The 24,439-nt window shown below is 57.3% G+C and overlaps 1 protein-coding gene across 1 annotated transcript; it reads right to left on the reverse strand.

Moving 5' to 3' along the window:
* Positions 1-1,831: 1,831 nt before the first annotated feature.
* ITGB3 (integrin subunit beta 3) lies at positions 1,832-23,951 on the reverse strand. The gene is made up of 15 exons (XM_074926454.1): positions 23,686-23,951; positions 18,398-18,483; positions 13,913-14,105; positions 11,662-11,914; positions 10,987-11,149; positions 10,199-10,360; positions 9,941-10,036; positions 9,653-9,742; positions 9,137-9,271; positions 8,281-8,710; positions 5,808-6,030; positions 5,483-5,583; positions 5,238-5,357; positions 3,976-4,142; positions 1,832-3,236 (listed from the first exon to the last, which is right to left on the reverse strand). The coding sequence occupies exons 1-15, from the start codon at positions 23,741-23,743 to the stop codon at positions 3,168-3,170; spliced, it is 2,346 nt and encodes a 781-aa protein (XP_074782555.1). The 5' UTR covers positions 23,744-23,951; the 3' UTR covers positions 1,832-3,167.
* Positions 23,952-24,439: the final 488 nt, after the last annotated feature.

Here is a 24,439-nt window from a genome sequence, read left to right on the forward strand (position 1 = left end):
CGTGGGCTCCCTCCATCTGAGGAGGCACCCCTCACTCACTTGGAGGTCCTGCTGGATGAGGACACACTCCTGGGGGCCGGTGGGGCTCAGGACCAGGTGGACACATCCTGACTTTTTGCTGAGCCATTGCGTGGTGGCTGCTGCTGAGCTGTGGTGGCTGCTGCTGAGCCTTGGTGGCTGCATGGCCACAGGATTTTGGTGGCTCCCTGGAGTCCTCGTCCTGGCCCTGTTGGACACAGGGGAACCCCAGGGTCCTGCTGACATCTGGGGTCTCACACCCAGTGGGGCTGAGGCTGAGGGCACGGCTGGGAAGGATCACACTGGGGCTTAGTGTCTGTGGCAGGGCAGGAGATTACTTCAGTGCCAGGGGCTGTCTGGCAAGAGGGTGCTGCAGAGCTGGGTGCCCCCCAGCACCCCTCAACCTCCTGACCTGCTCCAGGGACACTGCAGCTGATTCACCCTTGGGTGCACCCAGGCTGCACAGGGCAGTCCCCAAGCTCGCTGCCTGGTGTGACCTGTCTGTCCCTGTTCTGCCAGATGTCCCTGGTGGCACCGGTGGCATTCCCAGGCTCAGCTCCCTGCCACCAGTGAGCTGGGACAGGGTCCGATGGGGTACAGCGGGGTGTCTAAGGCACAGGGTGGACCAGGGATGGGGACAACACCCAGGGCCTGAGGACAATGTGTCCCATCCCTCTGGGTGCTGCTTGCTGGGCCCCGCACCGTGCTCTAGCCCTGAGCAGGATCAGGCCCTGTGCAGGCTGGATGTGTCCCGCGGGATGGACCCTCGCTGGCTCAGCAGGGAGAGTGGGGCAGGTTCCCAGGCTGGGTGACCCGGGGTGGGGGGCTGCCCTGCACCCCGGGGTGGCATCACGAGCTCTGCAGCATCACGGAGCGGGTGCCCAAACCAAGCAGAGGGATCAGCTGAAACCCCTGAGCCCCAGACTCCTTCTCTGGCTCACTCCACCCTGGGGCAGCCCCAGCCAGCTTGGGGGGCTCAACCTGCTCCTTCATGTTGCAGCCAGGCTCTGTCTTGGGCACCCCTTTGCCTTCCCCTCAGCCCACCCTGCAGCTGAAATGTTCCTTTTTTGAGCCAAACCCAGCTGAGCCCAACCCAGCCCAAGCCCAGAGCCTGCTTGGCTGCTGGAAACACCCCCTGGAGCCCCTGCCCGCTGTGGCTGGGGGCACTGGGTGCTGCCCCGGGTGCCTGAACAGGCTGCACGGGCTGGGGGCACATCACGGCCCAGGGGGTACGGGTGGAGTGTTGGAGAGTTGGGCAAACAGCTTTTCCTACACTTTCTGTGGTCCCAAAATGCTGCTTTGACGGGTGGCCGCTGGGTGTCCCCGCAGCCCTGCGCGACGCGGAGCCGAGTGGGTGCACGGGCGGGGTGCTGGGGGGACCCTGCTCCCAGGTTTGGCACCGCCACCCTCATCCCAAGCCCCAGCTGAACCTGGGTCTGTCCTGCAGCCGTCCCAGCCCAGCTCCCCTGCTCTGGGGGCTGCTCCAGCAGACCAGAGGGCTCACAGGGACCTGGGGGGCAGCTTGAGGGGCTGCTGGGGTTCACCCCCCTCGCAGTGAGTGCCAGGTGTACCAGAGGCTGTAGCAGGCTGTGGCCCTCCCTGTACCCCCAAAATGTGTTACCCACCCCCAGGAGGGCACCAGTAACCGCCAGTATCCAGGGTCCCCCATGGTTCCTCCACACCTCAACCCATCTCAGCTTAGCACAGCTCCCTGAGTCATGCTGGGGAGCCAGGGGCTGCCCACGGGGCAGGAAGCCTGGGCACAGACCGCTGGTGTGGGCACAGACACTGTGAATAGCTTGAGGTTTTCAAATTTTATTTTTATTTTTGTGGTGTGAATCGCTGCCGTTCTTGTATGCCCATCCACCCCCCCTGCTCTGGGGCTCAGCCCCAGCATTGGCGACTGCTGCCTGCAGCCAGATCCTGCTCCCACGCTGCTGGGGACAGGCCAGCCTGGGACCAGGGACACTCAGCCACCACCAGCTCAGCCAACATGCTGCCAGGACCTTTAGGGCCAGCCCCATGCTGGACACAAGGTCGCTCTTGCTTTTTGGCGCAATCGAGGGGAACAGAGCTGCTGTGCTCTGGCTGGGGCAGAGACCAGGCAGCAGCAGGGTTACAGCCAAACTCTGCCTGTGGAACATTTGTTTTTCCCCACAGGACAACCCACAGGTGATACACAGCCCCGGGCAGCAGGACACAGCCCAAACCCTGTCTGCTCTTCTGGAACCCTGAGCTCCACAGAAAGCCAAGCATGCTGCAGCCACAGAGCCCAAAAAGCACAAAAAGGGAGAGGTGGCCAGGCTCAAGGAATAACAAGCATCACAACCCTCCCCAGAGTGCTGCCTGCACACCTATGTACTTTGTGGCATGGGGACAACAGAGGGGGACACAGGGAGCTCAGCACCATCCTGGGGATAAGCCAGACTGCAGCTGGGACCAGCACAGCTGATGCTACATAAAATTGGCTGGTGGTACAAACTGAGTGCACGTGGAGGGAAGGAGAAAACAGGCACTGTGATGCTGGGGTGCTGCTTTTTGCTGTCCAGGGCCACAGCAGTGTCAGAAACATGTGGCTGCAAGCAGCAGGGGGCTGCCATGTTGCTCGGGCAGTGTCCTCAACCCACAGAGCCACACGCTGGCTCCTGCCTGCTGGCAGGGAGTGAAGCTTCCCGTCCCCCAAGGGGATGGCTCCTGTGCCTGCCCCCAGGGCCCTGCATCTGTCCAGTGTGCGGGGAGACTCTCCAGGCGGGCAGAGCTTCACCAGCACAGGCCATGGAGGAGAGCCCAGCTCGGCCTTCAGTTCGAGGAGCTGCTCCTGAAATCCACTCGGCCCGATGAGCACCTAAATGTTCACAGACTCGCCAGGCAGAGAAAGTCCCATTTCTCTGCATTCAGTGTATGGAGGGGCCGCCGGCTCCCGCAAGGCGACCCGCCGAGGTAAGAATGAGAGGTTTGCTGTGGAAAGCACGTCCCTGCAGTTACGGTGGGGTGACGGACAACTGGGCTTCGGAGGCAGTCAAGGTATTGTTAAATTACACACAGATGCACTCACACGCGCAGACACAACAAGCTCTTCTGTAAACTGGACTCCAGGAGATCCCACAGATCCTTGGTTGATCCCACGGCCAGCGCTGGATGCGGCATCCTTACATGTTCCCACGGTACGTGATGTTGGTGAAGGTAGACGTAGCCTCTTTATATAAAGGGTTGTGGCCCTGGGGGAAGGAGGAGGAAAGAGCATTATCAGTTTGTGCTTGTCATCAGCATTTGTTCTACTTTACAGCCACAGAAACTGAGGCACCACTTCACCATTGAGGGGTGGATCCATGTCTCTGCTCAAGGCTTTGGCTGCACAGTTTAATGGCTCCCCAAAAAGTTTCATGGGGGAAAAAGCTGCTGTGGGGGAGAGGGAAGGCAGCAGGAGCTCAGGAGCAGAGAGGCCTCCTGAAAGAGCCGCCCCATTGCCTCCCACCCCATCCCTTCCCTCTGGGAAGGTGAAGGAGAGATGGAGACGGGCACCGGTGCCATCCCAGCCCCCTCCCTTGTGCTCCGGGTGCCTCAGCCCTTCCAGCATCCCGTGGCAGGAGGGACCTTCCACCTCACTCACGGGATGGAAACACTGGTGTGGGCAGTGAGTAAGAGGGTCATGCTGCTGACAAGTGGTTGGGATATGCTGGAGATGGGAAAATCATATGGAATATCTGCTATCCCCTGTGTGGAGTCCCTGGGGCCACAGCGGGCTCGGGAAGGGGTGTCCAGGCTGGCAGTGTCACCCTGAGTCCTGCCTGTGACACTCTGCCATGCTTCAGGGAGGGATGGGGCAAGCTGGTCCCAAAGAACCACAGACAGCAGCCAGGCTTTCATGGTGGGAGCACTGGGATCTGGATCCACTCAACCCAGGGGCAGTGGGGTTCAGGGGCTCCTGCCCACCACCCTCAACCCACTGGCCCTCACCGTGTCCCACTTGGCCCTGGCCTTCTCCTCCTCGAAGCGGGCGAACTCCCGTCGGTCGTGGATGGTGATGAGGAGCTTCCAGATGAGCAGGACGGCAAGGCCGATGAGCAGGATGGCGCCCGTCACCGAGAGCAGGACCACCAGGATGTCTGCCCCCTTCGGGCAGTCTGGCAGAAGGAGGAGGGCAGGGTTGGGGGGGCCCAGCACTCCCAGGGTAATTAAAAGTAGCTCTGGGGCTGCCTGGCCATGGGTACATGGGGCTCCTCTGGTCTCAGGAGGGCTTCATCCTCCCTTGTTAGGGAGCAGGAGCCTCCCTCTGCCCTTGGAGCACAGCAGGCTCCATACAGGAGGAGCCCATCCATGGGGTGCCTGTGCTGTGATCCTTGAGCTCCTGTCTGTAGGGTGGGGGTCTGCACCCAAGCCTGGAGCAGGCCAGGGGCAACACAAGCTTACTGACCCCCATGGTGGGGGGTGACACCAGAGACCAAGTCCTCAGGCTGGTGGAAGTTCACCCCCAAACCACTAGCCCGGCTGATACCCCACACCACCCCTGCTCCCCGGGTGTGTGTCAACACCACGCTGGCAAACCGGGGCAGCGAGATCTGATGCAAACCCCAGCACCCACCCTGCTCCCCCCGCATGCTGCCGGGGCTGCTGAGCCCTCGCCTGCCTCTCCCCCCAGGCACAGGGTACGGGAGGGGTGGGCTGCAGCCCTGCCCGTGGCAGGCAGTCGTAGCGAGAGCTGGCAGCTGCCTTTGTGGCCCTGCTTGCGAAGGATCTGCAACCATGCAGTCCCCAGCTCAGCTGGAAATCAGACCTCAAGGTTGCTGGAGACCCCGGCGCTGCTCTGCGTGGCAGGGGGCTGCCATATCCCAGCCCTGGGGCGCAGCTGTAGCATTGCTCCTGCCTGGCTAGTGGGAGCCAGCTCTTATCTGATTGTCAAGAAAAATCACACCCATGGAGTCAGAAACAGGATCAGGACGTTGGGAAGGTAGAGCCCCCATCCTTGGCCTCAATGTGGGGGTGAAATAACTGAGCAACATGATGGGGAAATGTGAGACAGGCAGGAAATCATGGCCCCAGTGGCACGGAGCAGGGAACAAAGCAGCTCTTTAACCCCTCTCAGCCCCCCACCACGGTGCTCCGTGAGCCTGGCGGTGGTGGGAGTTACAAAAGGGACATGAAATCCCCTCATTTAGCATAGAAACCCAGCGCTGCACACTCCGTGCCTGCCCAGCCCAGCTGTGGCAGCTGGGTCTTACCTGGCTCCTCGATAACGTAGAGGATGGACTTGCCGCTGGAGTCCTCGTAGTACTGGAACCGCACCACGCAGTCGTCCTCGTCCTTGTAGGTGCAGTTCACGGCGTCCTTGCCCCTGTCACCTGCCAGAGTGAGAGGCTCAGAGCCCCCCGTGCCAGGGGGATGCACATGCAGGGGGAAAGTGGGCAGTGTACGCAGCCCCCTGGGTTTCCACACTTTAGGGCAGGGGTCGGGTCTCCTCCCTTACCCAGTTCCTGCACCGTCTCGATCTCATCGCGGCACATGCGGCTGCAGGACTGCTGCTCCACCAGCACTCCTCGCTCAAACTTCTTGCACTCCACGCACTCCCTGAGGAAGAGGAGGGAGGTCCTGTGAGCTCCTCCATGCCCTCCCCAAGGAGACCGCAACACCTTTCAGTCTCAGGCTGTGGAAACAGCTGCAATCCCAACCCACCCGGGCTGCAGCTGGTGACAGCTCCTGCTGCTGGCTCCCTGATGGGCTCTGGCCCATCCCAGCTCTCTGCCAGCTCCCCACTGGGGTATGACCTGTCCCAGCTTTCTGCCCTCTCTCACTTTTTGATGGTGCAGGCGTCCGGGCACGTGGGACACTTCTCGCAGGTGTCGCCGTAGGAGCCGGGCTGGGTGCAGTCGCACTTGCCACAGACGCAGGAGCCGTGGCCACTGCAGACCAGCCCGTTGCTGGACATGCACGTGTCGGTGCGAGTGGTGCAGTTGCAGTAGTCACCGGTCCAGTCCGAGTCGCACAGACAGTCCCCACAGCTGCACTGCCCGTGGCCTGGGGACAACCCAGAGGGCATTAGGACCCTCAAATATCCCCATGGGTCCTGTTAACAATTGTCCATATGGGGTGCCCGTGTACCTGGCGTGGCAGCTCCACCTCTGTGGGCATGGCAAGGCAGACCAGCTGCCTAGGACAAACCCTTTCCACCGTCCTTGGGGTGGGACACAGCAGCTCACATCAAACCTCAACCTTTTCTGTGTCTCCAACACTCCTCTTATTCCACCCAATTGAGAAAAAACTGCCAAATTTCAGGCTGAGCTGCCCCAGCTCTGGCAGGTTGGCAGCAGCAGCAGCTGGAGATGCTCAATCAGATCTGTCTCTGAGCTAGTCAAGCTTTGGCTCTGGCTTTTAATTTAAGATTGAGTCAGGACATCTGGTCAAACCCCCCAAATCCCACTCGTTTCTTAGCCCTAGACCAGGCAGGCCAAGCTGACGGATGGGAAAAGCCCAACAAGCTCTGCATGCTCACCGAGACTGGTTTAATCAGACAGACAGACATGCTCAAATCCTGCCAAAGCCTGGAGCTATTTGGATTGTGGTTTGATTTTGGCTCACAGACAAGACATGGTGAGTGGTGGAAAGGCCACAGAGCAGGCACACGCCGACCCGTCCCAAGCCCGGAGCACACTGGGGCAAGTCGGGAATGCTGCTCCTGGCCTGGGATGGGCCAGCACTGTCCCTGCCATGGCCTTGGGGGCACCAACATGAGAAATAAATGTGTAACCCTGTTAATGAGGAACTAGGGCTGAGTCACGGGAAAATAGTGCCACGCTGGGTGACAAGGCATGGAAACAGAGGGGGAGGCTGGAGAGAAGTGGCTCAATGGGACAGGATCGATGCCAGCAGGGTTAGACAGATTGGGTTAATTAACAGCTTGCCCAGGCCGGGGGCAGTGCTTGATCATTGCCCTTGGCCTGGTGGATCTGGCAGCAAACAGGCAGCGGGAGCAGGGACGGGCGCCCAGGGCACTGACTGAGGGTGGGGGAAAACCCCAGCGTTTCTGCCTCCATTATCAGAAGGCTGTTAAGATAAAGGATCATTCTCAGCAGCACAGAGGCAGCCCTGAACCATGAAGCTGGGCTGGGGGGCAGGCGGAGTCTGAAAAACTCAATCTGGGGACAGTGGGGAGCAGGAACAGGGTCATCTGGCCAGCAGGCTTCATCACATCCAGGCTGGGCTCCAGCAGTGGGATCAGCTTTGGCCACTGACATTTTCCTGGGCATTTTTGGGCTCACATCAGCAAAGTGGTGGCTTTTTTGGCACTGTGTTAGCAGCTGCCTTGCCTGGGCTCAGGGAGGGAGGCTGGGGATAGGAAAGGGGGTGGGTACCCCTCTCTCATTCCACCCTTGAATCACTTTTGGGGTGATCTGCTCCTGGAGAGGATGTGCCACAGCTTCATCCCCCAAGTCTTGGGCACTGCCACCCCTTTCGCATCCCCTGAAAAAACAAGGAGATGGGGCAGAGTGCTGGGGCTCACTCAGACCCTCAGTGCTTACTGGAGATGTGGGTGAGATCTTCCTGATGGGGAAGGGGCCCTGGCACATCAGGACATGTGAAACCGCTGTTGGGAGGAGTATTTTGCAGAGAGGGGCTCCTTCGCCAGTCCCTGGCATGGGAGCAGAACCCAAGAACCTGGTCCTCTCTCCCAACTGAGAGCAGCAGCAGCCAGGGATAGAGTGGGAGAGTCTGGTAGCACATGGAAGAGATGAATATTCAAGAAGGGAGATGCTATAAGGCTAGTGAGGGGGAAGAATTTGCTTCCCTGATGCTTTTGTCAACAGGGAGTCTTCAAGAACTGAGAAGAGGATAAAAATTGCCTCTCCCCACCCCTCTCCCTTCACCCTGGGGCTTCCTCCTGCAGAGCGATACCTCTGATGTGTTGGAGACTGCGATTTGAGCAGGTTGCCTGCCCTGTGCACCCCAGAGCTGCTTCCCTGGGTGCCCACCAGCTCCCCTGATGGGACTCCTGAGTCTAAGCAGGGACCAAGGTCTGCTTTTTAACCCTCTACCCATCACCCTGCCACAGCTCTCAGGCATAGGATGTGATACCGGCTGCCAAAGGGGGAGTAATTCCCCTGGCATCATTTCAGACCCAGGGCTGGTCCAGGGAGAGCCGTGGCTGAGCAGTCTTGACAGGTGGGGAAAATGCATGGGACAACCCCAAAATAGCTGGTGTTTCCCTTGTCCTTGAGTTTGGGCAGTGTAAACACCCTGAGCTGCCTCTTCTCCAAGCCCAGCACTCACCTGAGCACATCTGGCCCTTGAAGCGGACGCAGGAGAAGTCGTCGCACTCACAGTACTTGCCCGTCACCTTCCCGAAGTCGCTGCTGTGGCACACGCACTGCCCGCAGATGCACTCGCCCCGCTGGCTGCAGATGGGCTGGCCGGGCCGGGGGCTGCAGTTGTCCTGCTGCGAGGGGTTGTACTCCTCCTCCGAGCACTCGCAGTGCGAGCCCAGGCGCCCGGGGTTGCAGCGGCACACGCCACACTCCAGCGTGCCGTTGCCTTGGCTGCAGGATGGGCTGTTGGCCTCAGCTTGTCCCTCGCAGGAGCAGTCACAGTTGAAGTTCACCACCACTGTCAGGCTGTCCTTGAAGCCCACAGGTTTGATGGTGAAGGATTTCTGCTGCTCCCGTGGGCACCCTCGTACCTTGGCCTCGATGCTGAAGCTCACCTGGGGAGCAGAGGGGTGCGTCTGGTTGTCAGTGCCACCAGCCTGGTGTTGGGGTACCCACTCCAGTCCATGCCCAAACTTAAGGAGCCAGAAATGGGACCCACCAGGTCACTTTGTGCTTTTCAAAGCTGTCCCAGCTCAGTTTGGCTCAGGGTACCTGCCTCCCATAGTAACTGGGCTAAATCCCCCACACACTGTGGCCAGCAGGCTGAGCTCAGCTGGAGGACCACAGAATTCACATTCAGCAGACTGAAAAAAGTATTTTCCTCCTTCCCCCCACCCAGCTGGAGCCCTCTCCCCATGGCAAAGTTTACAGGGTCTGTGTCAACCAGGAGGTGGTGGGGCAAGCAGATGATGCTGGTGGAGAGCATCAGATGAGCTGCTACACAGAGGGGGAGAAAGTCAAGCCATGAGCACGATCCTCACCGTGTCCCCAATCTTGAGCCCCATGCACGACTTGAGCCCGGGGATGACCTCATCGTTGAGGCAGGTGGCATTGAAGGCCAGGGACAGCTCTTCGGGGAGGTCACGCACCTCCAGCTCCACCTTGGAGCGGATTTTCTGGGGGAGGAGAGAGGAATGATGAAAACAGCACAAGCTGGGCAGGGCTCAGTCCCAGGGAGGGGCACCCCCAAGCAGCTGCCACGCCACAGCCATGGTCCCACAGGCCCAGGAAAGGAGCCAAGTGCTCCAAGTCTTTCTCAGGGCTTGGCTATGTCATTCCCTGCCTTTGAGGATGGGAAGGGGCAGGCGGTGAACACAGTGATCTCCCTTCCCTGGGGCCCCCACACGTGTGGGTGGAGGCAGATGGTCACAGCTGGTCCAGGGAGGATGCTCAGGGCTGGAGGAGCTGCCAAATCTGTGCGGGCTGCTTGCAGTGTGAAGCAGGGGCTATTTTGGGGGGGAGAGCGCTGTTGTGGGGCCATCACACCGCACACTCACCCCGTAGGAGTCCACTATGAGCTGCAGGACGTTACTGGAGTCTCTGGACAAGGTGCCCACAGTTGTGCCTGGGATCAGCTCACTGTAGTTCTGGAGAAACATCATAAGGATGGTCTGCTCGTGATGGGTGAGCGTGCCGTGGCTGGGTCAAACCCTGTCCCGGCACACGAGAGCTTCCCAAAGAACTCTGGTAGGACAGGACACCACCAAGCTATGTCTGGCCACCTATGGCCAGCTGCAAAGGGTGGTGCTCCTTGGGACCCACCAGCCCCTCACAGCAGCTGTTACCTGGTAGAGACCAACAACTGTATCTGTCACAGCAAAGACCAAGTTGATGTTCCTCTGTGAGAGCTTCTCAGTCATCAGGCCCAGAGAGGGATAGTCCTGGGGAAGAAGAGAAGCTATACCCTAGGAACAGGTACCCCCAACTACCCTGGTTCTCATTATGCTCTCCAACCAGGAGACCCTGGACCACCTTTCCCAACCCATGGGGACCCTCAACAGAAGCTCTGGGCTCCCCAACCCCATGTGTGCGTCAGGGTTTACCAGTGTGGTGGAAGCAGAGTAGAAATTATCCTTGTCAATGTGGCACTGGGCATCGTTGGGCTGCACGATGCCGGCCAGCCTGCCGTCCAGCGCGATGTGGGTCTTGGCATCCGTGGTGAAGACGAGTAGGTGTGAAGCATCGTTCCTCCAGCCAATCTTCTCCTGTGGCAAAAGGCAGCTCCCTGTCACATGGCAGCATGTGCCGAGGGCAGCCCTGCGTGCCAGAACCCTGCTACTGCCTTTGCTGCCGCCCCAGGTCATGGCTTGGCCATGGGGACCCACTTGCCACTGCAGAGGGAACTGAGGGCAATTGCTTGCCCAAGGAAGTGCCGAGGGGGTGGTGTGGGGGCTGTGGAGCCTGGCAGGTGAGCATGGACTGCTTGTACAGGTGAGAGACAGGTTTTGATTTGCTGGAATGTTAATCAAGGTGACTAATGACTGAGGGGTGCAACTGCTCCCTTTTCCAGCGAAATCAAGGTGCAGGCACAGAAGATGATGTCCCTTCTGGCTGGTTACTGCAGGGCTGACATGGGATCGTCTTCAGTTCCCAAGCACCTGCTCGGCTCCTCTCTCCTCCCAGGGCCACACAGGGGTCCTGCTCTTCCCTGGCCTTGGCTATTGGTCTAGAAATGTCCTAGCTGAATGTTCACCCTCTCCAGATCTTAGCCCTGCAGCAGCTCCACAGGGTTTATGGTCCTGTCCTGGTGGGGTTGGGTGGTCTCTGCCAACCCACCAGGCCCAGCCTGATGACCCTCTCCCAGCCCCAGTCAGGCCTTCTTGCCCCTTACATCGCACACGGTGGCCTGGATGATGGCGTCGAAGCCGCCCTCGGGCGCGTCACGGTTCCGTGAGACGCTCTGCTTCCGCACCTCCTCGTTGAAGCGGGTCACCTCGTCCGTGAGAGACAGGACGTGTTTGTAGCCAAACATGGGCAGGCAGGTTTCCCCGATCCTATGGGAGAAGAACAGTCAGGGCATGAGACTCACAGAGCTCTCCCAGCTCCCACCCCTACTCTGCAGCCACCCCACATCCCATGGTCCTGTCCAGGATGGGTTGGAGGGACCCAACCACTGCAAGAGCCTGAGGACACAGCCAGAGGCTGGTGAAGGACCTTTTAGAAATCCACCACAACTTCTAGAGATGCTGGGCTCAGGTCAGCTGCCAGACTCCGTCCTGCTGGGATTTTTAGGAGTAATTTTTTTTAAGCCTCAAAATCTCTCCTGAAACACAGGTGTAAAATTTTTTGTTCCCTTAAGAGCTTTTCAGTCACAATGATACTTTCAGTTTAGACTTGCTCCTCTTCCCTGTGTCAGCAGAACATGCAGTGCAGCAAGGTTTAAACCCTGTCCAAAATCAGGCACCCAACTCCCTGCTGAAATCCATCGATACGTATTTCCAGCCACGTTCCAGTGATGTCCCATTAACTTCTGGCCCTTATAGGACTCCCTCAGCCTGGGACTTACTCATAGCAAGGGTTTGTGATGGCTTCTGGAGGAGAGATATACATGTAGGGGGAAATGGGCTTGTCCACAAAGGCCCCAAAGCCGATGCGTAGGTTGCTGGTGAGCTTGCGCATCTCACTGGCCAGCTTTGTGCCCAGGTTCTGGATGTTCCTGAGATCGTCCTTCATGGAGTTGGACAGGTCCATCAGGTAGTAGATATCCACGGGGTAGTCTTCTACTTGACGCACTTGGACACGAAAGATCTGGGAGTCATCTGTAACAGAGAGAGCAGCGGAGTGAGAGATCCTCTCCCGAGAGGAGAGGAGGTTCACCACAGGACTAGGGAGAAGGTCAGCAGGAACCCAAAGAGATGGTTTAAAGCTGCTGGGAGGAGAACATCATAGTTAAACAGACACAAACCCTTAAGGCAGGTTGCTTGCGTGAGAGATACGATGTGCACCCCTTGGAGATGGCAAATGTGGCTTGTGGCTCCTGTTCCCCAACCTTCTCATTACCAGGACGTGAGCAGATCCTCCTGATCAGAGCTGATCCCCCAAGCTGTCCTGCGTGAACAGCGTGACCCACACACGCTGGATGGAGTGAGTGGAACACCCAGTGTGTGGGGAGCAGCTCTTATAGGGATTACCAGGGAACTGAGTATTTTGGTTCAGAGTTCTCTGAGCTCCCAAAGACTCCAAGCATCTCCCGGGGCCTCTCCCATCCCTGTTCCTTCCCTCTCCTCTTGGCTCCTCCCAGTCGCTTCTGGGAAATTTTTGGTGAAATGTTTTCCATTGAAACAAAAACCTCCTTAGACAGAATATTCTGGGGAACAGGCCAGCTTTGATGACTTTTGCACTTCAAAAAAAATGCTGCAAACACTTAGGGTTGACCTTTTCTTTCTGCCTTTTAAGAGAGACAAAGGTTCTTTCTCACTGTTCTTTGAAATAGCTTCTTTGAAATGTAAGCTGGGGCACAGCTGCAGCCTTCTCAGAACACCTCAAATGTTGAGGAAAAAAGCTTTAATTAAGCTGAAATTGTTATTGTTTTCATATTTCCATCTAAGTCTTCATGTCACATTCTGACTTTCAGGATGGACAAAGTTTCAAAATCTACAAGAGCACAAATTACTCCATCCCCCCCTCCAGCTGCATCGCTGGAGCACCACCATGTAGTCAGGGGTCACAGCTTTGTGCTCAGAGAGCATGTGCTTCTCCTCGTTGAGCTAAAATCACGAGGACTCTGAGCCTGTGGGACACGGGCTGTGACCTGTCCTACTTACATCCCTCAGCATACGGTCTCGGTTCATGAGTCAAGGCAGATGACTCGCGCCAAGCCTTCTTGGTTGGGCAGAGATGATATCAAGCTGTGATTTTCTTCTACTGCCTCCAAGGAACGGGGACTTACAGCACCGCACACTGCCTCTGTTCCTCTGCAGAGCAGCACACCTACCTGCCTCCCGCCAAATACCTTTAGAACTAAATAAAGCAAGGGCTGCTTAGCAGTTACATGTCTCCATGGCGTGGGGACACGTCAGACTGCTGTCATTCAGATGGGTCAGGCTCCTCTTGGCCAGGTGTGGGGATGTGTATCTGGCCCCAGGGCTTTAATGAGCACAAGGAACCAAAACTGTTCTTGCAGAGTCTGGAAGAGTCATCAGTGAGTGGATGGCCAGGGGTGGGCTACGTGGGGGGCAGGGCACAGTGATGGCACTGCTCCACGTTCCCCAAACCGGTTTTGTGACCTTGGGCAAGTGACGCCCATTAGTTTGCCGCCTGCCTGGCAAAACTCCTGGCGAAACTCCTCGATGCTGGCAAACAATGATAACAGTTAATTGGCTCCAGCCTGCCTGGCTGAAACAAGCCTGGGAAATTACAAGGACCTGTTGGCAGGCCAACCCTGCCAGCTGCTCCACGGCTCGTTAGACACCAGCTGACTTCCACCAAAGCACCCAGAATGCAGTAGCAGTGCCTAAGGTCTACGTGCCTTTATAAAATAAGCCCATGCGTTGTCGAAGTCACATCCCATCCCACCCCTTGGGATACCACAGGACTGAGCCAGGAGACTGACCAGCAGAAATCAGCCGCAGACAGCCCGCTGCCCATCGGGGATGTTCCCGGAGGGTCTGGTGCAGCCCCCAGCCTGGCCTTGCCCCCCTCAATGGACACGAGACAGCCTCGGCCAGTGGGACAGGGCGATGGCTCACTCATCACTTCAGCCCGTTGGGTTATTCCCACTGCATCTCCCCTTCCCACAGCAGCCTGGGGGCTCTTACCTGGCCGCAGGTTCAGCTGGATTTTCTGGGGGCTCATCTGGGTGGTGGCAGAGCCCCCTGAGCCCTTGTTGCTGAGGGGTTTGTTCTCCAGGATGGTTACGCTGCTGGTGGGGAACTCGATGTAGTCCTGCCCGCAGCCATTTTTCAGGAGGTTGGCACGTAGGTCACAGCGAGGGGATGATTGTGCCAAGACCTGCAGGAGAGGGACATGGTCAGGAGCCAGCTCCCCACTGGGAACCCCTGGGGTTATACTGGGAGGAAGAGACACTCCTTTTCCCTGGAGATCCCCCGCTTCATCACACCTAAGCCAAGACTAGGACAAGAGGCTTTTTGAGGCACATGGTGTCTGCTCATGGGACAAACAGAAGGGATCCAGGATCAGCAAGTCTTGCCGGGGCTCTGAGCAGGTTTTGGTCTGCTGTGCTTGTCAGGGGAGCTCCCTGCCAGGAAGGGGCAGTGGATACCGTACCCCTGCCAACCCCCTCCTGACTCCTAGCAGCCAGAGCCTCAGGTCTGATTTTCAGCAAAGCTAAAAGCAAAGCCTGTCTACGTGGGATGGCTTAGAAGAGGGTGAGGCAGGATGTGAACGTGTTAGGCTGGGGGTGAGAGGCAGAGTCTGGAACTTTTTTTATTATTTTCTAAACTCTGGTGAAGGATGAGCCACATTTTCCCCCCATTTTCTTGACATGCGCCCTTAGAAATCTTGCCACAATCAAGGAACAGGCCTGCTGTGGGTGAGCCCATCGCATGAAGCGGTGCTCAGTTCCCGTCCAGAAAGGGTTCAGGCTTATCTCTAGCTTCCCAGCTTCCTGCCGGATGAAGCCAGCCAGGGGAGAGAACCAAAAAAGGAGTGAAAGAGCAAAAACGCAACAGGGCTGCAGGGGAAGCCGTCAAGTGCCCGTCAGGGGCAGGAAGCACGAAGTGTGGAGTCACGATGGGGTTCCAGCCCCGTTCCTCCTTTCCTAGAAAGCTCCCAGCTCCTCACCCTTATCACAGCACATTCAGAAGGGCTCCCATCGCTCCTGTTTCTCATGAAGACAAATATGGGAAGAATTTCACAGACCAGCGCCGCCAGGATCTGCTGCCACAAGTTCTCCACCAGGCAGAAGCCACCCTCCCCTCCAGGGGATTTCTCCATCTCCCTCCCACAGCCCAAATCTTTCTACATTCAGAGCCCTGCAGCAGATGACCTGCACAGCCTTTCCCTGCAGCAAACCAGGGTGGCACAAATCCCGGTGAGGCTGGTTCAGCTCCCTCCCTGCTCCTGGGAAGCTGGATCCCAGCACTGCAGAGGTTCCCCATCCAGGATATTGGCTCCCGCTCCCCCAGGTTCAGGCTGACTGAACCCAGGAATGAATTTTTGTGTGTTTTAAGCAAACAAGTGGAAAAATGCAAACAGTGTCAGAAGGCCGTGGCCGGCTGGCTTACAGCCCTCTGGAAACAGTGGCCAAGCAATAGCCAGAAAATACATCAGCAGGCGTGTTCCTCCCCCGCGGCCTCCCACTCCCACCCTTGCTGCCTGGACAGCATGCTGTCAGCGAGAGGACAAGTCACTGCTCTAAAATAGCTCCCTTGCACCCACCCACCCCGCAGGCTTGTCCCACCAGGCTCCCTGCTGCAGGAAGAAGTGCCTGGTGTACTCTAGATCCAATCAACCATCACGTACATTCCTGTCCCAGGTGGGGATATCAATGGAAAAAATACACAGGTGAAAAGCAGGCTGGGCAGGCAGGTTTTTAACTGTGGTGCTGGGCTCTTGGGTGATACCTGGAGATCCTGGGGAGCTCCCAGGACCTCAAAGGCACTTTATGGGATTAGCAGCATCATTCCTACTGCAAGATTCCCATGGAGAAGCTATTTAAGCCCAGGGCTGCATCCTTCCCCTTGCCCTGGAGCCCCAATTATCATGATTGGCTCAGGATGCACAAGAACCTCCCAAACAATAAAGCTACTGCAAAAGGCAGAGGAAGAAGTTACTGTGCCATTGATGGGACATTTGGCTACGAGGCTTTTGCAGCCCCCAGCCCCGTCTCCATAGGCATGCAGACACAGTGACTTGGACACAGCCCCAGGTAGGAGCGACCCAGGGCAGCCCAGGCTTGCTGGTGACCAACTCACAGTGCAGGGACTTCATCCACTGACACAGACCCTGCAAACCCCAGTTCCCCACCAGCGCAGCCCTGACAGCATCCGCTCCCTGTCACGAAGATGCTGCAGGGGGAACATGTTACCACCCCTCCATCACAAGTCATCCTGCAGCTGAGATGCTCCCCAGCTCCACCTCCCCCTTGGGCACCTCCATCCCGCTGCAGGGAAAGAGGTTTCAGCTCAGTCTCCCTCTAGGATGGGGAAACCTGATGATTTTATCCCCGATCACTGGCTCCAAACACTTTAAGCAAGGGCAGGGTCAGGCAGGATGCTGGCAGAGCTCCCTCACTGCTGGGTGGGGGGGCTGTGGGGAGTCACACATCCCCAGGGCATCTGTTTTCATCTTGCAGGAGACCACATACAGCATCAGCTTCTCTGCAGGAGAGCTCCCAGGACGGCCCAAAGCACAGACGCCTCTGCAGATTAAGCTAAAACCTTCCAGCAGCGTCTCTTAAAAAAAAAAATCAAACCCTGGTCCAGCCTTGCCTTCATGAGAACCAGAGTGGGTGAGACCCTGAAAGATCTGTCACCATAATCTCCAAAGTGATTTTAGAGCCATGTCTCAGCATTAAGGCTTGTCTAACTTTTTCCAAAAGGAAAAGCGAGTGGATGGGCACATCTATTTGTTGGTAAGAGTGGTCAAAGTTTCTGAAAAGTAAGTAAAACTCAGTTCTCTGCATCAGCGCTCAGCGGGGACAGTGATCCCAAGAAATTGCAATGAAATCCCTCCCCTGTCCAAAGCCAGGATGGAGCGGGGGTAACTGGTAACCCCCGGCTCCTCGGAAAGGCAGTGTGGGTGGGAAAGGGCTGCAGAGGGAGCAGAAGCACCAATAAGGGCACTGTCCTTTTAAAAAAAGAGAAGGGGGGGCACAGTATCAGAGACCTCCCCCACCCCAGTGAAATTAAACAAACCCACAGAAAAAAAACCCCAACCCTCATTTGCTAAATTAAGACAATGTGGTCCAGATGTTGGAGGCAGAGTTGCTGAGCAGAGTTTGCACAGCCTGGCTCTCCAGGGGCTGGTTGCTGGCAGCGGGACGGCTCCCTCACTGCTTGTCATGTCTGTCCATGAGCACAGCTCTGAGCAGCACTGGAAATATTTCCTTTTTTGGAAACCTTTGCTGATCTGGACGAAAAAAAAAAACCCACCCCATCACAGCCCCCAATGCAGCGTTAAGACAGGCAGCCCAGGATCAGCAGCCAGGAAGGAGCCAGCCTAGCCCAGCCAGTCATTGCCCCTCTGGAGAGGGGAGCGAGGGCCCTTATCACGCTGCAAATTTCAGCCACTCCTTGCGGGAGATAAGCCGAGGCACCAGCATCTTTACTGACACCACACACCGAGATCCCGGCCGTATCTGATGGGCGCAGCAAGCAGAGGCATCCCCTCCAGACACACTGACCCCAAAGCATCAGGCCAGGCAGGCGCGATCCAACAGCATTTGCCAGCTTGGATCACTTCTTCCCAGACCGTTTCCCAGTGCTGGTGGGCACCGCGGGCACAGCAGGAGGAAGCAAAGTTTCATGGATGGAGAAACAGAAAGCAAGAAAAAAACTTGCCGGAGGGGGAACTGCACAGCCCTGGAGGTTTCATCACCTCTCCCCATCCCAGCCTCATCTCCCCTTGTCTCTGCCCCGCGGCTGCTCTCCCATTGTGTTGGGAAACTCCCTCCTCTGACCTTCCCGACAGACCAACCCTCAGGACAGCATTTTTGGAGGGGATCGTGGCAGATCTTCCAGGCTCTGACCCACCAAGAGTGATTTTAGAGCCACAGCTCAGAGTCACATCCTCTTTAGCTCAGCAACCAAAGTCAGGCACCTTGTGTTCCTTCCCCCTCTTTCCAAAGAAAAAGAGCCTTTTGAACCCAAATCCTGACTTCTAATCAATACTTCTTCCTCCTACCAGGTCACCTTCCCTTTTCAGCCCTTCCAGCAATTAAACTCCTTTAGCCAGAGCTTTACAATGGGTTTTCAAGAATCAAACAAAAAGTAAACTAGGTTTTCAAACATACATTTTCGGAGAGACAAAGTGAATTCCCAGTGGAAACATCAGCATTTCCCAGCCAGCTCCACACAGCACCCGCTGACACACCCAGATAAGGGGCAGTTTTTCAATGCAAGGCAGGAACAGGCAGCCCAAGCCCCATGGCTGTGCATCTCGAGCTGCAGTCAGAGCCACCGAGGAATGTGTTTAGACACGGTGGGAACAGATGGAGACCGAGCGTGTGGCTGTAACACAGGGACCAGCACCCATCCCACAGCCCCGAGGCTTGTCCCTCCCTACGCACCCCCTGTCTGGCTCAGGGACGCGCTCCAGCCCAGCCTCCCCCCAGCTCTTACCTCTGCAGAGCACCAGGCGCAGAGAGGGCTCACGGCCAGGCACTGCTTGCAGGAGTTCACCCCGCGGGTGGTGCAGATGTTACCCCCTGAAACAGCAAACAGAGCGGTTACAACCTGCAGAGCCCAAAATCTACACATGTGCTGAAGTGCTCAGCCAGCAGCTTCAGGGGCAGACACAACCCCTATCCCACCAGTGCTCTGCTCCAACCCCTTTCCCAGGCCCAAACCTCAGGTGTTTCCTCCCTGCCCCTTTTATAACCACCTCCCCAGCCCAGTATCAGCTGGGCCTCATCCTGCCCAGGACTGAGCTCATTTCCCACCTGTCGGCTCCTTGGGCTCCCCCCATCCCTGCGATGTCACACATGTGTTGGAGTGGAGCCCTCACCACGGGTGGGGGTGACAACATCTCCCCTCGTGCCTCCCTGCAGGGATTTAGGGGCAGCAGGGAGGGGGAAGGGGTGAGCTCCCAGGGGCGCAGCACAGCACCCGCAGCCCTGCTGGCAGCCGGGGAACCGCCGCCTCTTCCCACCACCCCCAACCCAGGTGGTCCGTGCCTTCTTCTGCAGACATTAAGCCCAGCAGCTGGTCTTGGCTTGGGTTCAAACCCATGGAAAAGAGGGGAGGGAAAGGGCACGAGTCCAGAAACTTGTTGGTGGTGGTTTGCGCTGATGCCCCGGGGAAAGGTTGAGCTCTGTTGTGGCCATGGGGACTTTGGGAGATGCACGCTGGCACCCGTCACGAAGGTCAGAGGCCAGTGGGTCCCTGTGGGGGATTAAAGGGCCCCCAGACTCCCTCAGGGGCCCCAGGGCAGTGCCAGAGCCTGCCAGGGCCGGCGGAGCTCCTCTGGCGGAGGCAGGACCATGCGGCTCTGTGGTTCCCATGGCCAACGGCTGACGCGACGCGTGGTTGGCGACACGGCTGTGGTGGCTTTACCCTCAGCTCTTCCTCCCTCCCAGGGCACAAGCATCTCCACAGGGTTGTAGGATTCCCAGGCAGAGCAGACTGCAGCCATGTGCCTGCTTGGCTGAGGGAACACTGCAGCCTGGGGAGCCCGGGGGATGCCGGCGTGGAGCAGCGAGCGCTGGGGTCTCCCCTTTGCCCTGTGTCCCCCCGTCCCTGCTCAGGGCTCTCCCCAGCAGCCGCAGGCAGAAAAAAAGCTGCGTTTTCCACAGCCGCAGGAATTGCAACACAAAGCAGAAAGAGGAAATGGTGAAACGATGTCGTCAGGTCTTTGGGCAGAACCACGGTGATGACGCTGTGTGCCCGTGTACGCAACCTGAGTGTGCACACGTGTGTGTGTGCACATGTGTGTGTGCAGCGTGTCACGGCGCTGCGTGTCTGTATGATGCTGGTGTCACAGGCGGGGATGGACACGCTGTCCCAAAGGCCAGTGGCTGCTTGGGGATGTGCCCCAGGGCACTGGGGCCAGTGTGCCCCGTCGGACCTCTGCCACCCGCACTCCCCACCCGTCCGGCGCAGGGGGACTAAACTACAGGCTACATGCCAACTGCCTGGCTCAGCACCAGCTCCCGGGGGGATCCACTCCCAGAGCTCTCTTCATACATGAAAATACCCAGCTGCAGCATGCGAGAATGGGAAAGATTTTAAATTTAGCATTGCCTAAAAGAACGACAGGTCGATCTCCAGTGCTTTCTGCACCGAGGACACTTAGCGATGTGTTAGCGGCGATGTTGCACCCTTGGTGATGGGTCTGGGCAGCCGGGGCTTGGCAGGGGGAAGGCAAAGGGCTCTCAGAAGGCAGCAGTGGCACCATCAGCACCGGCTCCCGTTTCTCACGCCTGCTCTTGCCGTGCCCGTGTAAGATTGCTCCTGCCTTGCCAAGCGCCGGTGGCTGCAGCCCGGTGCCAGGGCACGTGCCGTGGATTTGCGCTGTGCCGCGCAGCTGGGAGCGGGTTCCAGCAGGGCTGGCAGCAGCTCAGCCCTCGGGGACGGTGGCAAGGCCTTACCCCGGCAGCTCGAGGTGCTTGGGATTAAACTCCCAGAGCTGCCAACCCCGGGGCGGGAGCAGCTTCCAAGACAGCAGGTCCCTGGGCAGCGCCGATGCTTTGACACCCGGCCCAGCACCGTGACCCCCTGGACAGGGAGGGGGGCGAGGTGCCAGGTACCTCCCCTGTGCCAGGAGTTTCACTGCTTTCTTCTGCTCTCACAGCCCTCCCTGTAGCAGCCGTGTCCAGCTGCTGACTCCTGCCTGCAGCCCTGGCTGGGGGCAGGGTTATAGTGCCCAGTACCACCAGTAACACTCCTGGGCTCAGATTCCTCTTTAATGCCAGCGTGGGGTTTGTTCCCTCCGGGGTGGGTTTTAGCTTGCTGTGGGGTGGCTCAGTCACCCCGCTCTGCCCCAGCACCCAGCTTGCTGGGGGAGTGCAGAGCTGACCAGGGCCCCTGCCACCTCCGGGTGCTCCAGCCACGCTCCCAGCCAGGGGATGGGACGCAGGGCTCACACCAGCATCCAGGATGTGAGACACGCTCGTCCAAATCCTACCTCAAACAGGTTTCTCCTGTGACTTGAGCCAAGTCCCTCAGCGCTCCCTGCCTCAGTTTCCCCTGTGCAGCGTTAACCCTGGTCTCAGCGAGACCCGGCTGCACTGAAACACGATGTGGAGGATTTCTAAGCTCGTGTGTGCTGGCTGAGCCCCTGGCTGCCTCCGCTTCGCCTCCTCATGCTGCAAAACCTGAGCTAATGTGCCCCAGGACTGTCCCTCTGGGCTGGGGAGCTCATCTCCTCCCCAGCATTTGGGACAAGTGACCTCCTGCCTACGCACAGCCTCTGGGCCCTGGTGGTTTTCTCTCCTCCCCTCCTGCCACCACCCCACAGCCCAGGGGTCCTTGATCTGGTGTCCCCCCCTCCACGCTGGAGAGGTAAACCCAGTTTTCTGGCTGATTTTGGAACAAGGGCCACAAGCCGGGCTGTCACACCCAGGCAGAGCGGTGACCCCACGTCTGGGGAGGGGTTCGGTGGGGCTGCAGCACGAAGGGTCCCTGAGGGGATGATGCTGCCGTGCCGGAGGCTGCTCTGGCATCTGCCATCACATGGTGCCACCATGCCACTGCCGGCAGCGGTGGCTTTGCCCAGGGTGTCCCTGCAGGTGGGTACCTGCCCCCTTGGACTGCCCGCAGCCCCAGCCTAGGGGTGTCTGCCCCAGACTCATGCAGCCCGGTGGTCCCCATGTTCTCCATCACTCCATGACCGAGCCACGTGCCTGGGGATGGAGGACCCTTCCCCAACCTCCAGCACCCTACGGAAGCCATTCTTGGCTGCACTTCACCCGGGGCTGGCCGGAGCAAGGCCATCCCTGCCCCCTGGGAAGGGGCTGAAATCCCCCAGGCACCAGCAGTGATTAACACAGGGCACTTTATCACTGTCCAAACAGGGGTCTCGTCCTGCTGCGGACCAGGCAGCCTCACGCCCCTCGCTGCGGGGAAATGTCTCTATTTTGGCGTTTCCAGCACTGCTTGCGTGGCTGGACTCAGGGTGTGGTGTCAGGAGGGCTATGCAGGAGGGAGGTGGGGACAGGGGAATGGGGGACCTTGGGGTGATGTGGGAGCAAAAGCAGAGGTGGAGGAGAGCGGAGGATGCTGCAGCTTGAGTCCCTTCAGGTCGTGGCCCTGTGAGCACCCAGTAGAGCTTCCCAGGCTCAGGACGTTACCTGGCTGTGAGCAGGTTAACAAGATCCCAGCGTAGCCTGAACTAATAAATTCTGGAATTCTGGGTTTTAGTTCTTCCCCCCCCCCCCCCCCCCCCCATGTTTGGGGCTTGTTTTTCCAGCCATAAAAACTAATAAACCAAAGTACAAAAGCTTCATTTTTTTACTATGAAAGCAGCTGGTCTCATGTAATGATTTAATCCTAAAGACTCAGGCTTTTAAAACAGAAGAAATCCTAGCACATGAAACCCAGGGAGAGGGGAGATAAACTGGGCAGCATGGAACCACCCGCCTGGGGCTGGGCAGCCCTGCAGCCGTGAATGAGGTGAAATGATGAACTTGAAACACCCTAGATGTCTGTGACTGAGCATCACCCTTCCCTGGCTGGGGAAAATTACTCAGTCCCCAGTCTGCACTCCAAGTAACCTCTTCCATGTAACTGCATGAGCCAGCCACACATTTTGTTTTTTCCCCCTCTGCCAATTTGAGGAAGAATGTGCACACAGAAAACTTGATAAAGATATTTTAGAAAACTTGATAAAGATAAAAACCATACTTACATCCTCTCTGCCTTTCTGCTTGATTCAGTGATAAGGATTTGGGCTTTTCTGACTGATCTCCTGCTCACGCCATCCCAGGGCTGTGTCTTTTCTCTATACCTCTCCCTGTTTGCCAGCATCTTCCCGGAGAGGGGATGCCCCAAACTGAGCTCAGCTGATCACAGACACAGACACACAGAACCAGAGAAATCACTTGCGCAGTCCCAAACTGCAGCTTTATAAACCCAAACTCTTCCAAGGGTTATCCTATGTCCTGTACTGATGACAGCTCCCTCCGGCAGCAGATCAGAGCCTCAGGCTGTTCCTGGGAATTCAACAAACTCTGCAATTCTTTAGACACAATAATGTTGCCCCAAACCTCCTCGAGTGGGGCCTCAAAAACAATGGGACTGATTTATAAATCAGGAGCTGAAAGCACCACACCGTTTCACAGTTGTGAGATTTGCTTAGACCCCCAGAAACACACCTGGGGAAAAGATAACACTTTTCTAGGCGTCAGACATTGGAAAATTTTTAGAAATACAAACTACATTTGTCCTGAAATCAGAGTTTTTAAAGAAAAGCACCAAAACAGCATGAGAAAAAATAACACAAGACAGCAACGCTGACATTAGGACATCCCATGCCCTTAAAATGACATGGACACAGTGACTACCTGCTCTGCAAACTCCCCCCGAGTATTTTCTGTTTGTGAAGGACGGAGCCCAAGTCACACCCCAGTGCTTCCATTACAAACCAGTATCCGGAGCCAAGCACAGCGTAGGTAGAGAATATAAACTTGCCGCACCCAGTGCAAGAATAACGCACCAAACCCTCTCTTGACCCTGTAACATCTTTGAGAAACCCTCCTGGCCCCCACCCAGGCAAAGCCCAACCGGCTCAGCTGTGCTTTGGGAACGGCGCCGAGGTTTCAGGCTGCCAGCTCCCCCTCCGAGTGATTTTCCTGAGAAATCACAGAACCTGGGAATGCAGAAAGTCCTGGGATTTTGGGAAATAACAGGCAACATCATCCCTAAATGACCTGGCTTTAAGCAAGCGACAGCACTACAGGCTGCAAACCTACCCCAGCCGCCACCAGCGCAGAGCATGAGGATCCCGAGAGCCACGGAGAGTTTTCCCATCTTCTTCTCCGAGCCCTGAACGTGGGGGGCTGCTTGGACCAGCCCCGCCGTGCGCGATGGAGAGCAGCTCTGCGGTGGCCAGAGGTTTTGAGCAGTCCGGGGGATGAATCATGAGTCTGGGTGTATGACACACATGGCGAGCAGGGCTGGCTGGAGGAAACCGCTGCCTTGTCACTCAGTTTTGAGTCAGGGAGTGCCCCCGCCTGCTCCGCCTGCAGCTTCTCATGGTTTTTTCCCCTCTCTCAGCTCAGACAAGGACCTAATAAACCCTGGCAGCCAGTACACGGCACTGGTGACCTACAGCCCTGGGGCTGGTAACAGGCTCTTTCCCATAGGCTCTTTTGCCTGGGTTTAATTCCTTGCAAAATCTTGCTCACTCCCTCCTTTTATTAACTCTTGCGTGAAAGGCAGCCTGGGTTTTACACCCAGTCCGATCCGCCTCTGAGTTCAAGGATTTAAGGGGCAATGTACCAAATACATACTGATATGAAAGTGTCAGTTCTTGGTTCCCCTCCCCAGAGTTCTGGTGCAAATAGAATATCTCTGCTGAAACGGAGCTGGGAGCTGAGTGAGACCCTGAGACTTGGTGAAACCGGCAGTTTGGGTATAAACCTGGACATCGCAAAGGGAGGGAAGTTCAGCTTTGGGTTAGGTAATTTGGACCTGATTTTCTTCTCACTTGTGTTGGTTTTTTCC

Source organism: Athene noctua, chromosome 25 (genome assembly GCF_965140245.1).
Source record: "Athene noctua chromosome 25, bAthNoc1.hap1.1, whole genome shotgun sequence".
NCBI lineage: Eukaryota > Metazoa > Chordata > Aves > Strigiformes > Strigidae > Athene > Athene noctua.